Below are 17,809 nucleotides of genomic sequence, written 5' to 3' on the forward strand. Positions count from 1 at the left end.
CTCACCCGGCCTGTGACCGAGCGTTTCTATCTCTGGCACCCGACCCCGTGTGGAGTCTGCAAACCCAGCAGATCCCTGCGGTCTGCTCCCGCGCCGCTCCTCCCAGGGGTGGAAGGGGAGTCTCCCCAACTCTGCCGCTTGTTGGGTCCCTGCTGGAGGCGCAGTGGCCCGACTGGGCCGCGGATCACAGTTTATGGCCACCCCGAGCTGAGAGCCCGCGCCTCGGCTCCGTCTCTGCAGCCGGCTTCCCCGCTCCGATCCCTGGGAGCTCTGCCGCACTCAGGAACCCCCGGTCTTTCTGTGACCCCGAGGGTCCTGAGACCACACTGTCCCGTGAGGGTTCCACCCCCCGCTTAGCCACTGGAGCGACATCCCTCAGCGGAGCCGACTTCTAAAAGGTCCGATTTTGTGCTCCGCGGCTCTAGCACTTGCCAGAAGCGGCCCACGGAGGCCCCCTCCCCCGCCGTCTATCCTCCGAATATCGCCTTGGATTCACTTTTCCACACGTCCTACCTTCCAGTAAGTGGTCGCTTCTCTGTTCAGAGAGTTGTTGCTACTCTCCTCTTCGATCTCCTGTTGAGTTCTTAGGTGTTCAGAATGGTTTGATCCCCATTCAGCTGAATTCTTTTAGACCAGACGAAATCCAGGTCTCCTACTCCTCCGCCATCTTGCTCCGCCCCCCCAGATGTTGACTTTTAATCACCACTCTCCAATAAAAGAAATTTAGAGACCCCCAAAGAAATGGCTGATTCTGGGGCTGGAGCAGGGAAAATACGAAATAAATCCGGGGCTCCTTGTGATGCTATAAAGAACTGTGATCTCATGTGAGTCACAGAACTCCGTGCCCTGGGCTGCTTCGTCTATACCATGGAGAGTTAGACTGGGTGGTCAGTAGGAGACATTCAATATAAAAATTCCGTGTGTCTAAGAAAATCGGGGGCCCAACTTTGCCAGATAGTGCCCTTCTTGTCCCAAAGGAAGCATACAGCAAAAGGGAAAGCCAAGAGGAAAGGCTCTAAATTAATGCTACAGAGAGCAAACCAAGAGAAAACCCGACTCCTTGAGAGCTGGAGTCAATTTGTTCTGTTTTTGATTTTCACTTAAAACTACATCTTTAAATCACCTCAGTTTAAAATTACAAATTCTTAGAGGTTAATTCCCATGAGATATCTTAACACTTTGCTTTTCTTAATAAGAGAAACACTGTAATAATTTGATGTTTATTAAGTTAATGTCAATAACTCCACTGTCCTTATTTTCTCTTTTTTCTAAGCGTGAGTCCAAGTTCTAGAAGCAAATACATTCCTCTTTATACGTAAGTGAGAGTGTTTCTTAATGTCTTAAAAATTACTAGATTTACATCTAAATTGTAGCTGCCTTCAGCTCACTCATGTTTGTAATTCACTGTTTAAGACAACTTATACTTTCGAACAGATTTCTAATGTTTTGCCAGCACACAGCCTGCTTAATGTCAGGACTTCCATCACAGATCTGTTAACAATTTTGATAAAAGAAAGAAAGGGGGAGTGGTATTTTTCTGTTTCCCCAAATTGGTTATTTTACAAAGTAAAATACGCTGGGTGCTACTAATATTGGATGTTGTCAACCAGAAAGGCTCTGACACTTGATGCGGAAGATGCAATGTGCTCGCTAACACTGAAGTACAGGAAATGTCTCACTTTCCTAAATTTAAATTTGGCTTTCCATAGTTGGCAAAGACCTGCACTGTCTACCGTGTGGGGGTCCTCTCTGCTTTGGGTTGAGGAATAACCCTGTGTTTGAGTCTGTTGGGCTGCTACCCCGAAATGTCACCGACTGGGTGGCTTATAAACAACAGACGTTTTTTCTAACAGTTCTTGAGCCTGGAAGCCCAAGATCTGGGTGTCAGCCTGGCGGGGAGAGGACTCTCTCCTGAGTCCCAGACTTCTCCACCTGTCCTTCCAGGGGGGAAGGGGCAAGAGAGCTCTGTGTTCTTAGAAGAACACTAATCCCGCTCAGGAGGGCTCCACCTCCATGATCCAAGCTCCTCCCACCTCCTGCTCCCTCCACGTCCTCCTACCATCATCTTTGGGCATTAGAATTTCAACATAGGAATATGGGAGGAACATCAATATTCAGATCATAGGGCGATGGAAGAAAGTGAATCCAAGAAGATGGGTCTTTCATCTTTGCCCTCCCCCTCCCTCATTACTGCTCCATGATGGAGGTGACCAGTCTTTCCAGCTAAGTTCCTGTCCCCAGCGGGAGCCCTAGTGGCTCTGGCAGATGCCGGTCTCTGCCCTACCCCAGGCTTGATCCCCTTCTCCAGTGAGGGAGCCAACCCAGGGCTACAGAGACAGCCTGATTCTTGGCACCAAAAAACACAACCCACCTGTTACTCCCACTCTGGCCCAAACTCAAGATCATGTTACTCTGAAAACGGGAAAATCTTTTGCCTTTATTTTTTTTAAGGCAAATTTTTCCATCATCGTGATTATTATTATTATTATTATTAATTTATTTTGCTTTTTCAGTTTTTTATCTATTTTAGCAAATAAGATTTCCTTTGGATGTTAGGACCCTGTTGATCTTTTTGTCCATTTTTCTTATAAAGAAACCCACGTTTTCTTTCCCTGTCATGTAAACAGTGGTTACGTGCAGTCCACAAATGCCGATGACGTGGACAACCCCTTCGGAGACATCACATCTGTCGCCAAGCCTCGGACCTCTAAAATGCTCTATACAAAAACAAGTCGGTGAGTTCCACTCATAATGACTCCCCTTATGTTACCGTTAAGGATGGAACATGGTGATGGGCTTTATCATAAGTGAGAAAGAAAAGACGGCCTCCAGGGACATAGCTTCAGAAGAAAGACAACAGCTCTCTGAAAGCACTTGTCACAAACGAGATCACAATTTTGTGCACTGACTAACCTGGGTGCCTGGATATACATGCATGTGATATATTTTATATTCCACGTTTTATAGATATATAAAATATATTCACATAATCTATATAAAATATATTTTATATATTATAAAATTGTATAATAATATACTTATATATATTTACACATTTCTATAATCTTATATAATATATAATATAAATATAGCACATATATTTTTATAATATACAAATAATATATGCAGTAATATATAATACATTATTATAATATGCTTATAATATAACATAACTTAAAATACATTATATATAAAATATATAATATAAAACATAATATAAAGTTATATAACTATATAACATAAGCTATAATATAATATATATAAAATATGTACTATATGATATATAAAAGTATATAATACACACTATATATCATATATGAATATAAAATATATTTAACATATAATATGTTAAGCTATATAAATATATGTGGCATGTTTATATATAATATGTATATATATTTGCTTTTACCAATGGGAACAGTAGGGCTCAGAAGTTACTTCCCTAGGATCCACCAGACACTGCTGGACGTTGAAATCCTGTGCTCCTTTCATTATGTCACTGAGTCGCTGAATGTCATGGATATTCTCCCGTCAGTTTCTGTGATGACTGACAAACTTGCACATTTCATGCAAGGCCAAACTGTGAATCATGACAGTATTTTCGATGCTAGTTGATTCCTATTTTTTTCTAAATGTCAGTTGTGCCCACGAGACAAACAAGCTGCATTTCTCTGTTGCAGGTTAGATGCAGTGCTCTGTCCTACGATAATCTCACATTTCCCCATGTCTATTCTGACTATGTAATTCTTTTGACTGCTTGGCCGAACTATAAAATGTGTTTCGAATCTAACTTCAGTTTTAAAATATAGTTATGTAACTTATCTCACTTAAATCTCTAGATAAGGCACACAAAGGAAAAGACAAAAGAGCCTATAAAATTCTCCAGGTACCGTGTTAAGACCTGGTAACATAAAGATAAAAAAGACAGAGACTTTGCCCTGGCGTAACTTAAGAAAGAGCTGTACACAAATAATTATGATATAAAGCAGGATGAAATAAGTCCCCGAAAAAGTTAGCTTCGTGTTTTCGAAGCTCAGGTGCACAGAGAGATACTTTCACCCATGGGACCCGAAGGCTGCCTGTGACGTCTGAGCTAAGTCTTGAAGGATTCATTAGTGTGATTCTTCCTCAAAATTTGCAAGGAAATTAGTGCTATTAAATGTAGTAATTCTAAAGATTTTAAAAGAAGGACATGGGGATGAAACCAATTTAAAAATATCCTACAGGCATAAAAATTTAATACAGTTTTTATTTTGAAATATATCTTTAATTTTTGAAACATTTTATGAAACATTCTTGCCAAAGAGTAGAAACATACTCTCTTGGGTCGTTCTTCAAAGACAGTGAAGATCAGCCTGGCAGCATTTTAAAGAATTTGATGTAAAACATACCGTCTAACCTGAATAACTTTGGGACCGTGCCACTCTCCCTGGTCTTGCTGTTGATTTCTGTTTTTAAGGAAATGAAAAGTATGAGTGGATCGCGGAAAAGGATTGAAGACATTAATTGTACCTGTGCGATTTGGGCACTAGAGGGCCACCAACCTCGCAAAGTTTCTTTCCATCAGCTTTCAGCTTTTCATGTCATCTTAACCTTTTAACACAAAGAAACGTTTTGCACTTTTATTATGAAATATTGACAGATACTAAAATATGTAGTGTCCTATGTAACATAGAGAGTAAAATAACACATAAATGCATGTGTTTTCCTGCCTAGATAAAGAGACAATATTTTACTAATATCTTTTAAGCCACTTGTTTGTACCTCCTAACTTCATCACCTGGGTCCCCTTCCCAACACAGAAGTCATCACCATCAGACTGCATGCTTATCCTTCACTTAACTTTGCTTGGTAGTTTTACTACATACATACAGATCTCTAAACAAAATCCTTTGTTGTTTTTACAAAACCGCATTGAGCTAAAAGACAACACCGTATGATTCCATTTGCATAAAATCCCAACCCAGGAACACATGAACTTAACTACCTTTGTGCCAAGTTCAGAATATAGAGTGCCGTCCTATTCCAAAGCAAATATGACTCTTCCCTTATTTCTTCCTCTTAAACTTTCTTAAAGGAAAATGTCTTCATGATATTATCTTCAGGACTCTCCCCATAATTTGTGAGACTTAATCATGGTGGGCGAGCCCTGTGGCTCCCCACTCCTTCAACAGAAGCCAGATTTCAGATGCTCAAGGCCTCTGCCTCTTCGTTCAGGTGGTTCCATTGTTGGGATCACCAGTCTTCCAAAAGAGTGACTGTCTTTCAAATTGCCTTCCTTAATTTCAGATTTTGTTTTCTGGTTACCAAGTCATCTGACGTGGCCAGGGTTTTTAAAATTGCTGGTGATTGTACTAATTGTTTAAAAAAGCTTAAAAAATTATTGTAGAACTGAATCTGATCATTATGGAAAAAAAGTACAGAGAAATTGGTCATAAATATAACCACACTCTCACACAAACCATTATTAAGATTTTGACATAGTCCCATCAGTCATATGAGCTTTTAGGCTTGCTTTCATATGTTTATTAGCTAGGGTCAAATTACATTTAAAATTTTTACCACCTTAACATTCCAACAGCATCATAGTTACATTTATTATGCACTCATTATAATTTTTATTTGTGTAGATGTGTTTGTCATTGACTAGTTCACTTGACTAGGTGACATATGCAAATTCTTTGCTTTTTTTAATGATAAATAATGCCATCAAGCACTTTGTTAGGTGACTCATTTTATGAGTTGGGATCTTTACTTAAGGGAGACTCCTCGAAGTGAATTCTGCAGTCAAAACACAGGAACATCCTTAAGCATGTTGCAAACTCATTCTTCGGGAAATTTCATATAAATTTACAGAACGAGCATTTGTTCTTAGTATTTGTGCTCTCCTTTGATGCTAGTGTTAAAGCTCACCAGACATCTTTTTTTTAAATCTCTCAAATCTTTTTCACTGTAAAAATAATTCAGATATTTTTAAAGTGCATAAAGTAAAATGTCTCTTCCATTTTCAACCCCAAAATTAAAAGCTCGATATATTTTTTACTCTCCCCCACACACGCATGAGTGTCTGAAAAGTATAGGTCCCTGTGTATTGTTGTGTGCATACATGTGTGTGTAAAGTTGAAATACGCAATGCACATTCTCCCTGACACTATGCAGGACTATTAAAATTTTTTAATGGCTGCCTGATATTCAAACAAGGCTATATTATAGTTTACAGAGGCCAAGGACTCAGTACACATTTTTCCTATTGTAAACAATGTAACAATAAATACCTTCACATACACCTTTGCACAATTATGCATGCATTTATGTAGAATAAATCCCTAAAAACAGTGTTTTCTTATTAAAATTGAAATATCTTCAGTTTGTGGGAGTGCCCGGTTATTACAAAACATTTACAGTTAAGGAACTCAAAATATTAATGCAGTTTACATTGTAGTTCCTCACTTGTAACTTGAGAATAGTTTAGGACCTAAGTGAATCCACAATATCCATTGGGTTCAACGGGATATCTTAAAGCTCAGGAAAAATGGCTTTTTCATCCCTTCAACAAACATGTACTGTTTACTGGATCAGGGTACTCTTCAGGAATTAAAAAAAAATACAAAGTCACTCCTCACTTAGAATCTGTGTCAAGCAAAAAAAAAAATAAGGCAAAAACTAACATAAGGAAACCCCCTCTCCCCCCCAAATCTGATTTTTTTACCCTTCTCTTGAATGTAAGAGCTATATTCTTTGCAAGAGCTTAATGAGCAAGATTGACAAGAAGTCTGTTTCCTTTTAGTAATTATCTGTGATTCCATGTCGTTACAAAATGCTTTGCGTTCATGAGTCATCGGTGCAAAGCACCTAACTGTGGGAATGATATGGAACAGCATATCTGTGCAAAGTCAGGATCCAAAGGCATGAAATTCTGCTCTTTCCTAAGGAAATGCTGGAAGTGGGTTTTCTTTTGCCAACGACCAGCTGTTGGAGCTACAGACCTGGGGTCTTAGGTAGTGCCTCTCACCTGGCCCAGCCCCTGGTTTTACCAGCAGAGAAACAGGCTCAGAGAAGGAGAGGTGCCCGCCCAGGTGACACAGCCCAGTGAAGTGGAAGCCGGCCATGAACCCGTGCCTCCCGCCCCCACACCTGGTGCTTTCCAGACACCACTGGCCTGTTTTCCCAAACCTGCCAGGCCCCCCTTTCCCCCCACCGGGCTGTCTTCCACGAGGTTGTAATCCTTCATTTCAAGACTATACATGGTTTCATATTCACTGTGTCTCCACCTCAATCATCTCTGCGATGAAGCATTTGCAGATAACCACTGATTGTCCAAAATGGATCCTCAGGCAGGTGCGGGGCCAAGGTCTGAGATGGAAGAAGGCGGGGTCTTCCTGTCAGTCACTGTGGCGTGCTGCACCTTTAAAAACAGACACACACACACACACACACACACACACACACACACACACACACACAACCTTACCACAACCCAGGTTCAAGAATGAGGCTATGAATAGTAGTTCCTTACCTTAGCTGACACTTCTGCCTTTTCAGAGGACTTTCACATCTACTCCTTCATTTGTTTGTCAAAATAGTGTGATGAGGCCAGAGGCGCGGGAACAGGTACGGTCCCCATTTTACAGATGAGGAGGCTGAGGCCGGAGGGCATGATGTAAAGAGCCCCAGAGCACTCATTTCAGGAGAGGCTGAGAGACGGGCCGCCTAACCCCCCAGGGCGAGCTCATGCCCTGCCCATAAGGACACACCTTTGCATCTGGGGAAGCCTCCATCCAGCCCTGTTGGCATTCGAAGCCTCTGGGTTATTTCTGTGTCCCCTTCCCTTCAGGGAGATTCTAAGAACAGAGGAAAAGCAAGTGTAGGCACTCAGCGAGGGTAATAAAACTGTAATTCCTGAACAAATCTTGGGGCCCAAATATCTTCCATTCTGAGAAACACAACCCAATGTCCAAAATGATGGTGGTCTTACTTAGATTTCTCGCCCAACAGTCAAAACAAGTACATCCAAGCTCGAGGCCTCTCCTTCTTTTTCCCCTCTAGGTGTGGGCACCCCAAGAATGTTCTGCAGCCCCCTTCTCTTGGGCCTCCCCGAAAGCCCAGCCTTGCCCTTGTCCCACCCGCCTTGCCCTGGGCCAGTCCTGACCCCTCCTCCTGCCCTGCCCCCTCCAGGGGAGGCACAGTCCCCTGACCAGAACACAGCGTGGCTCCCGGAGCTTCAGTTCTGTTGTCTAAGGTCCCATGGCTGGTAGGGGCAGCCCCAGGGTTCAATAGCAGCCTCTCTGCCCTCTGCCCTCCGACCCCATACCTCTTTCTTTCTGTATCCCTCTCATTCGCCCCCTCCCACCCTCCCCGTTACTTTGCATTGGCGGTCTTCACCCCACTTGGGTTCTTCAAACCTCTACATGTGCATTTAAAAATGTTCTCATTAGGTGAAAGGTGTCAGGAGCAGGCCTGGCTGATTTCTGCCTGGACACGTACCTGACACCGAACAGCTCTCAATGAAAGGTCGTCGAATTGACTTGAACTAACACGTGCACCCACTCGGAGGTAGCAGGGCTCTCCTGCCCCTGCTGGGGGCCCTGGGTGTGAGGGCAGGAGGGGCATCTCCCGGCAAGGATGGCACCCGTTACATCCGGCCTTCTGGGTGGGGGCGGTTCTGCCCCCCGCCAGCTCGAATGGCTCGGGACACATTCCTTAGACTGCCTCTAAAACCTCAGTTCCTGCATCTGCATGAAGGCATGATGTCTTACCCCGCACCCACAGCAAAGAGAACCCCGCTTTACTCTGGGAATCGGAGTACACCGGAAGGTGTTCAAAGGCCTAAAAGTTATGGAGCAAAGACAAACAATGAAGACTTATCTTATTTTTAAATGAGTTCCAGCTTCTCTCTGCTCTCCTTAAGAGGAGGAGGGGGGTCCTTGAACATGGAACCGATCTGGAAATACATTTAAAAGCCCATGCATTTTAGCGCCTTTCATAGATTTGTCTCCTCCCTGTAGAAAACCACGTCACCCCTCAGCAGCAAGGCTGTAGAATGTCCCCCAGAGACTATTCTCTTCTTGACAGAAGGTCAACGTGTTGCACTGAAGATGGAAAAACCTCCCCCCGTGATGTCCCTGCAAAGGGGGGTGGATGGTGGATAAATGGAATAGGTTTAGAAGCGGCGTGGGTGAGGACTTTCGCTTTCAGATATTTGGCCAAATTTCAAAATTGGTTTATTATGCAACTGAATTCATTTCTTAAGCCTAAGCGGCTTCTCTTTAATGTCGTCTCCTGGCTCGTGGTTTGTTGTTATTGGATGTGAGGTAATATAACATCGTATCATCATTATAACATACCACTTCGCAGCAATAACCTGTGTGCCGTGAGGCACGCAGAGCTGTATGATGTTCTCCGTCAAGCTCTCCTCCTGGTTGACAGGCCGCTCGCCTCCATCTTGGACTTAACTGCTCTCATGGAAGGCCATGACTTTAGAGGCATTTTAATTCTGCAGGTGTTTCAGAGGCAGTGGAAAAAAACATCTCACGCAGAGGAAGGGGATTTCCTCTGTAACATGCATGGAAGCTTTATAGAATGTTTGGGGGAAAGACAGACACATGAATAATTTTGCCCTGTTTTTGGTTACCTCTCTGACATACAGCCACACTTCTTCAAGAAAATTCCAGGAAATCCTAAAGGGCACTGCCTAGAATTTGGCAAAGCTGATTTGATCACCCAGGTCCCTCCAACAAACCTGAAAATGTAGCTCTGACATGGGGATTTCCAAACTTCGATGCACTGCTTATCTAGAATTATCTCGAAAGCTTTTGAAGACCCCAATTCCCAGGTCACACCCCCCCTTACCAGTTAAATCAGAATGTCTGGGGGCTGAGAGTCAGGCATGGGTACCTTTGAAAAATCCCCATGAGTTATTCAGTGTGACATTTGGAAGCCACTGTCTGAATATCTTTTTGGCTGCTTGCGCTGGATAAACTTCACATTCTCTACCTATTAGGCTCCTATTTTGTAAATTTCTCATTAAAATCTTAAATTCTTAAAATCTTGAGTTTCAACTACAATTAGTTGAGCCCCTACTAAGTGCTGAAGATTTGCTGGCTGCCTTCACATTCATTGAACCCCCTTCCACCCTGGATGAGCCTTGAAGAGGTGGATGGGCTTTTCTCCCTGCGGCAGGGGACTGGGCTGGGGTCCAGAGGGCTTCCATCCCTGGAGGAAGAACGCACAGTTGGTTAAGGGGCAAGTCAGGCATGGAAGAGAGACCCGGCTCCCCATGCGGTGGGCTTCCCTGCTCTTTCCCTACCTCATTTTCCTAGTCTCCCAAGATCCAATAAGGTGTACAGTTTCTTCTGCGATTACCACTGATGCATGTTCCCTTCTCTCTGTTAACATCAGGTATCCCCGTTTTGCTGCCTGGAAGCCGGTACATCATCACCTATAGTCACAGCAAGGCTATGACTTGTCACTTGCAAGACACAGATGGGGTTTATTAGTACAACTCCTGCCTGGTACATAATTTTTTCTCCAACACTCCAATACTAACAGATAACCAGGCATGGAGGGACACCGAGGGACTGTGCCACAATCCACATGTGGGGGGCACGGAGGGGCTGTGTCAGGAGGCCTTTCCATGTGTAAAAGGACCCATGAGTAAAGGTCTGTGCCACGATCCATGGTCCATGAGTGGGGAGCAGGGCACCAAGGGGCTGTGCCTTGATCCGCGCCTGGGCATACACCGAGGGTCTGCGCCACAATCCACGTGTGGAGGGAACACCAAGGTCTGTGCTACAATCCACGATCCAGCACGGAGGGACCCCGAGGGGCTGCCCCAGGAACAGGTACCTTTTCCCCACCAAAGATGATCAGGCCTTGAGTTTGCTGTCTTTACCCCCTTGCATGGCTGAGGCAGTAAGGCTCTGAGAGATTACAAGTCTGTGGCACAGTCCTGCGAGCTGATGAGCGGAGTCATGGGGTTCGAATCGGAGCCCTGACCCTTGAGCCCACACCCACATCCCCACCCCACTCTCCTCCATCTGCCTCCTCACCTGCTGCTGTAAGAACCGACTCCCCTGAAGCCTCCTATTTCAAAACGTTCTCCTAAGGCAAATGGATCCTGGACGTTTTCTTTGGCTTATTGTGTGTTGGGGGGTGGGAAGGCAGCGGGTGGAAGCAGGAGACCCACAGAGGAACCGGTCGTCGTTTGCCCTGGACAGAGGTTTGCTTGCTGCCGCTGTCATTGTATTGCATTTTGTCTGCGCATCCATCTCGAAGGAGGACCAGCGCCAGAGAAATGTCACGCTCCCAAAGAAAAGGCCCAGGGATGGGAAGTGCCAACCACTGACTGAGCAGAAGTGGCAGCCCGTTGTCTTGGCCCTTTCCTCGCTGCTGGCTTATGAACGATGGTGGCGGTCATCCTTGTTCTCCGCAAACACATACGATGAGCTGAGGTTCTAGCACCCACAGGATGCTAGGAGTTCGAGTCCACAAAGATCATGTACTAGCTCAGTGAGCATCAGGATTTGCACGTAGTGGGTTCTCGCTCCTTGAAATACAGCTTAATTCCCTACCATCCCTGGCTCCGGGGAGGCCACGGCCACAGGTCGTAAGCAGCACTGGGGACCGAGCCCCCACAGCCCTGCCCCGGAGCTCAGCCCCACCTCTCCCTCAGCAAAGAATGCACTTCAAACATTTGTGTGCTATGAAAATGGCAAAAAATATTAGCAGGATTCATACGCCTCTGAACTGCCTATTATAATACTTCTTTGGAATATTTGCTTCCCTTTCTAGAGAGGGAGTTTATATCTACCGTGAAGAACCTTCCCCTGTGTTCCCGTGCTGTCTTTCCTCCCCTCTCACTGGCGGGAGAAGGACAGGAAAGGCAGAAGAGTAAGTGGGGGTTGCACCGAACAAGCCCATGCTTGTGTAAGTCTGTGCAATTTCAAGAAATTACGTGAAATCAGGAATGCAGTACAACAATGGTGATAAGAAAATATTATGTTAAAAACAATGTTGTGTGGGGCGCCTGGGTGGCTCAGTTGATTGTGTCTGCCTTCGGCTCAGGTCATGATCTCAGGGTCCTGGGATCGAGCCCCTCATCGGGCTCCCTGCTCAGCAGGGAGGGAGTCTCCTTCTCCCTCTCCCTCTGCCTGCTGCTCCCCGTTTGTACTTGCTCTCTTGCTCTCTCTCTCTCTCTCTCAATATCTTAAAAAAAAGTCCACACGGTTGTGTGTCGACTAGGACTGGAGTCAGCATGACAGGGTCATGTGTGGAGGACAGGTAAAGACCCCGTGTCCTCCTTCATTAGGAAACAGCTTGATGGTGAATCATGTATGTAAAATACTTGCAAATTCAAATAATAGGAAAAACACGGGCTGGAAATGAGTTTCTTCAGTCCTAGGGTAGAGCGGCTATGTGTGCATTTCTGAGTCACTGTGCCCCTGCCTGCACCCTTTCCGGTTTGCCAACCCGATTTCCAGAGTCGCCCTTTGCACTTTCGTGTGTGGGTGCTGGTGACCCAGACTATTTCACAAATGCCTCTTTTCATTTCCTCTCTCCCCTCTCTTTTAACTCTTTCCTTCAGCTCTGCCAATATCCCAGGATACACCGGGAAGGTTCATTTTGCAGCCAGCCACCCGGCAAATTCTGATATTCCATCAACAACCCCATCACCAGACTCAGAAGTGCACCGGTAAGTCTGAGTCCTATTACTCAACGTGCTCAGATACACTGGAGGCAGGCGGGGGTGGGGGGAGGGATCATCATTATGGTTATTCCATTAAAGAACAATTACATACGAAGAGTAAATTTACATCATTTTTAAAAATGGGGTGTCAAGTCCAAAAGACAGAAGCGTTCATTTTCCCGCTGTTGCTAAAGGAGCGTATGAAGATACTTAAAGTGTGTTAGGTGAGCAGCATCTTTTCCTCTTGGACTTACAGCTTTGCACCTGTATCACCCTTCTGCGTAACCAGCAGAACACGGGTGGATGCCAGGAACACATCACATGAGCCACATATTTACTCCCTGTGAATCACCGCCTTAGTTTTCATAAGAGACAACATTCTGTTGAAAGTCACATGTATTTTTAAACACCATTTTACGAATGGAAAACTGGAGACCTCAGAAGGAAGGCTCTTGTGGACTCCGTTATTTGGAGCTGCCAGAGAGAAGCAGCACATTATTATTCATTATAACTCAAATCTGAAAATGTTTGTTGGAGGTCCTGGGCCTGCAAATAAGATGACACAGTCTTGAAAATGTAAATGTGGTCTTAACCAGGTCCAGTGGCTGGCTCCTGCAAATAAATAAAACTATCCCAGGAGGTCCCTGTGCGTCTTGGAGGAGGATGGAGGGGTTCTCCCCCAAAGGGTGCCTTTTCTCCTTTTGGTAGAGAATCCATTCATTTATCCAACATTTATTGAGCATCCACTCTGGGCCAGGCACCATTCGAGGCCCTGAGCACATGGGCTGAACAGACGCGATCCCAGCTCTCAGGAGCTTACGTTCTGGTGTGACAGCAGAAACGCACACAAGTAATTGAAGAAATAAAATGATTTGAGAGAGTGCTATGTGCTGCCCAGGAGAAAAGGCAGGGAGGTATAGTAGGTAGGGCCTGGACAGGGTGCTGAGTTAGCGTGGCAGTCTGGGAGGGCTTTCCGAGGAGGTGACCTTCAGGTGGAGTCCAAGCCATCCCCCTGGATTTCTTACATGTTCTGAAAGGGGGCAACTGGGGAGAGCCTCGTGGGCCCTGGTGGTCAGTTCATACGGGCTATTTATTTTCTCGTTCACTCACACCTTTACTGGTTCATTTGTATGTGCTTTCACTGGGTCAACAGAGTTCGTGGTTCTCCAGGAATTCACAAGAACTAGACCCAGTTTGCAAGGAGCTCAGAGTCTAGCCGTGAGCAAGAAACACACAACCATAGTAGAGGATGATGCATATCACCCTAATACTGTCACTTACATGGGTGAGTGCTTCGTCTATACCAGGCTATCCAAGTGCTTTGTACTTACTAAGTCATCTCACCAAACCAGAAACCCTGTGAGGGCTGTGCACTTGTTTCCCCACTTTACAGATCAGGACAGTGAGGCAAACAGAAGATTTCAGGGGATCCGCGTGGATCCATGTGGGGGGCACTAAGGAAGGCTTCACAGAGGAAGGGGTTCATGCCGCGACCCTTGGTCTCATAGATATCTGCGGGCCAGGCTGTGTGTGGAGGGGTTGGCTTTTTCCAGGGATCCCACATGCGAAGCCCCTCAGCACACAACCATGGAACCGTAAGAGGGCTGCGTGGGGCGCCCAGATCATTGCACACCCTGTATGCAGGACCTGGTTCCTCAGGCAGTGACTGGGTGCAGGGAGATGCCTGCTGACAGAGGGCTTCGTCAACTGATCTAAATTCTGGGTTCACTGATTGCCTAGAACCTCTGGGCCACCTGATAAGAAACATTTTAAAGGAGGACATTGGCTTTCGAGGATACTATTTTGCATTGAATCAGTTTTCTCTCAGGGTACGTTTTCCAAAGTCACAGATCCATTTGCAAAGGCAGGACTGATGGAAATTTAGACAATTAATGGATTTTATTTCGTTGATGGGCCTAAGGAAACAATGGCAAAATTAAAAGCATTCTGATGTCTGTTGTTTAGACGTAGTGTCCACAAAGATGGAATCATACACTGTGTCTGGGTGGTTACTGACAGGGGACAGTCCCAGTGATGTGATCCCAGGGCAAATGTGAACATTCCTGATCCCTGGCCTTCTTCCTTCATGATCCATCTTCTCTCCCCATACGTCTCAGTCCTCAGCTCTGATACCTGGTGGGTCTAGCACGTTTCCCTGGGCACGTGATCTAGCTGTTCCATGTACTACTATATTTCAAAGAAATCTGTATTTCCAAGCGGAAAACCATCTTTCACTGTTACTGAACTGTTGCTACTGCTATAATGTTGCTGGTGCTGTTCCTGCTGTTCCTAATTTGCTACTGCTGTTCCTGCTGTTCCTATTGCTGTTCCTGCTGTTCCTAATGTTCCTGGTGCTGTTCCTGCTGTTCCTGGTGCTGTTCCTGCTGTTCCTAATGTTGTTCCTGCTGTTCCTGCTGTTCCTGCTGTTCCTGGTGCTGTTCCTGCTGTTCCTAATGTTGTTCCTGCTGTTCCTGCTGTTCCTAATGTTCCTGGTGCTGTTCCTGCTGTTCCTAATGTTGTTCCTGCTGTTCCTGCTGTTCCTATTGCTGTTCTTGCTGTTCCTAATGTTCCTGGTGCTGTTCCTGCTGTTCCTAATGTTGTTCCTGCTGTTCCTGCTGTTCCTGCTGTTCCTATTGCTGTTCTTGCTGTTCCTGCTGTTCCTGGTGCTGTTCCTGCTGTTCCTAATGTTGTTCCTGCTGTTCCTGCTGTTCCTGCTGTTCCTGGTGCTGTTCCTGCTGTTCCTAATGTTGTTCCTGCTGTTCCTGCTGTTCCTAATGTTCCTGGTGCTGTTCCTGCTGTTCCTAATGTTGTTCCTGCTGTTCCTGCTGTTCCTATTGCTGTTCTTGCTGTTCCTAATGTTCCTGGTGCTGTTCCTGCTGTTCCTAATGTTGTTCCTGCTGTTCCTGCTGTTCCTGCTGTTCCTATTGCTGTTCTTGCTGTTCCTGCTGTTCCTGGTGCTGTTCCTGCTGTTCCTAATGTTGTTCCTGCTGTTCCTGCTGTTCCTGCTGTTCCTATTGCTGTTCCTGCTGTTCCTAATGTTGTTCCTGCTGTTCCTAATGTTCCTGGTGCTGTTCCTAATGTTGCAACTGCTGTTCCTGCTGTTCCTAATGTTCCTACTTCCGTTCCTGCTGTTCCTAATGTTCCTACTGCTGTTACTTCCTGGGAAAAGGACTCAAGTCTTTTGGCCACACCCTCAAGCCCAGGTTTAGGCCCATTGCTGACCCCCGGTGAGCCCCACACTTGGCATCCCCCACACACTGCGCACAGCTCTGTCATCTTGTCTCAGAGTGGGGACCAAGGACCCTCTGGTGGCTTCTCTGGGGTTCTTATTCTTGGGGTGCACATAGGCTCAGGAAACACAGACAGTGGCAGCAACCCAAGGGTCACTCACAAAGAAGCGACCAAGCTCTGTTGGGCCAGGTGTCCAGACCCCTATCCCTGCACCCACCCCTAATGGCGGCACGCCACAGACCTGGGGCTTGGCAGCGAGAAAACACAGTGGGGTGGTCAGACTTTAAAAAGCTCTCTCTAACACGAGGAGTCCCCCTGGCCCTTGAGATCAGAGAACATCGGGCCTTTGAGGTTCTCCTTCATGAAGTATCACCTCTCAAATTTTGTGATGCTATATTTAATGTATTTTTGCTGAAAATTCCCTGCGAAAGTGGGAGTCGAGGTCTCTCTCTGATGAGTATCATGAGAACCTCATGAGCTGACTTCCTCTTGATGGTGTCTGACTGATCTGCTGCGTTTTTCCTGTCGTTTCTGAGAGGCTGTCTGCACACGGGCATGCCCTGGGTGCTCCTGAACGCAGGCGCTGGTACCTGATGAGCCCTGGTGCTAGGGGCTCGCACTGCCCCACGGGGGCCAGCAGGCGGCTTGTGCCTGCAGCCCACCTCCAGGCGTTCTGGGGGTTCTCCCCTCCTGCCCCCAGCAGCAGAAGCTCTCCCCCCACCACCTCTTCTGTCTCCTTTCCCCCGGAGAGGAGGTCTTGCGCTTCCACAAGTGCATCCTTCCATCTGAGCACTGGGGCCTCTCCAACCCTGCTCCCTCCCTCTTGCTCGGGAAGAAACCCAGCGCCTCCCGCCCCAGGCTCCTCCCGCCCCAGGCTCCTCCCTGCTGCAGAAGTCACAGGTGTGCCGTTTGAGCAGCCGTTCCCTTCTCTGCCCTCCCCTCCCTCTCACTCCTAAGCTTCTTTCAGAGGCGAACACCCAGCCTCCCTTCCCCCGTCTGCCTCCACGCCCTCCCAGCCCGCCCTCTGTCCACCTCCCGTGGTCCGCATTCTGACATTGCCGGTCAACAGTGCTCCTGCCCCCACCAGAGGTCGGCTGGTAAGACCACCGGGAGAGGCTGAGCACTAAAGACCGTTGGCATGCAGGGGGTGGGCTGGTGCACTTGCCATGGGTCTTTGTGCCTGGGAGGCGGCAGTGGTGGTCTGGATTAAGGAGTTAAGGCCTTGAACGTCAACGCCAAGGGGTTGTGGTCCATGTGGTCCCAGGAACACATTTTGAGCAAGGTGTACAAAACACCAGCTGGGCCTAAGATTGATATTGAGATGAGACACAGTATAGCAAGTAAAGAGATCAGTGGATGAGGTGGAAGTGAGGGGCAGGGGTGCCGGAGGTGGGGGAGACCGATGTTGTGACTCTCCCACTTTGAGAGCGAGGGAATGCACACGGGGGTTTCTCCTCATTCCTATTTCCAGGACAGTCCGGAGTTTCCTGTGCATCCCCTCACACCAGAACGCCACCTGAACAGAAGCTTGAGTTTGTACTTCAACAGCCATTTTCCACCACATAACAAAATATTATGGCATCATGATAATCATAGCATTAAAAAGGTGCGCCTGGGTGGCTCAGTCAGTCAAGTGTCTGCCTTCGGCTCAGGTTGTGATCCTGGGGTCCTGGGATCGAGCCCTCTACCTCCCTGGGCCTCTTGCCCCAGGCTTGCCCATATAGGGACTTTGTGTTGTAACGTTTGAGTACCTCCTTTTACCTTTATTTTCTATTCTATCTATTCTTAGCACCCACTGTAACTCTAGGCACAGAGTAGATTTTCAGTCAATGAAACCGATTACAACATAATGCATGTAATGCAATAAATGAGACGCGACGCAAATAAAAGAAA

The 17,809-nt window shown here is 46.4% G+C and overlaps 1 protein-coding gene and 1 pseudogene across 1 annotated transcript in view; one reads left to right on the plus strand and one right to left on the minus strand.

The window, feature by feature from the left end:
* SPMIP7 (sperm microtubule inner protein 7) overlaps positions 1-17,809 on the plus strand; it is a 69,547-nt gene that overhangs the window by 48,139 nt on the left and 3,599 nt on the right. Inside the window, exons 6-8 of the mRNA XM_028108884.2 lie at positions 1,274-1,315; positions 2,628-2,735; positions 12,584-12,691. Of these exons, the coding sequence (XP_027964685.2) occupies positions 1,274-1,315; positions 2,628-2,735; positions 12,584-12,691 (258 nt within the window). The remainder of the gene's footprint in view (positions 1-1,273; positions 1,316-2,627; positions 2,736-12,583; positions 12,692-17,809) is intronic.
* LOC148162486 (uncharacterized) lies at positions 14,983-17,468 on the minus strand (annotated as a pseudogene).

This window comes from Eumetopias jubatus, unplaced genomic scaffold (genome assembly GCF_037043125.1).
Source record: "Eumetopias jubatus isolate StellerSeaLion01/CBP00866 unplaced genomic scaffold, mEumJub1_p1.0 scaffold_14, whole genome shotgun sequence".
Classification (NCBI taxonomy): domain Eukaryota; kingdom Metazoa; phylum Chordata; class Mammalia; order Carnivora; family Otariidae; genus Eumetopias; species Eumetopias jubatus.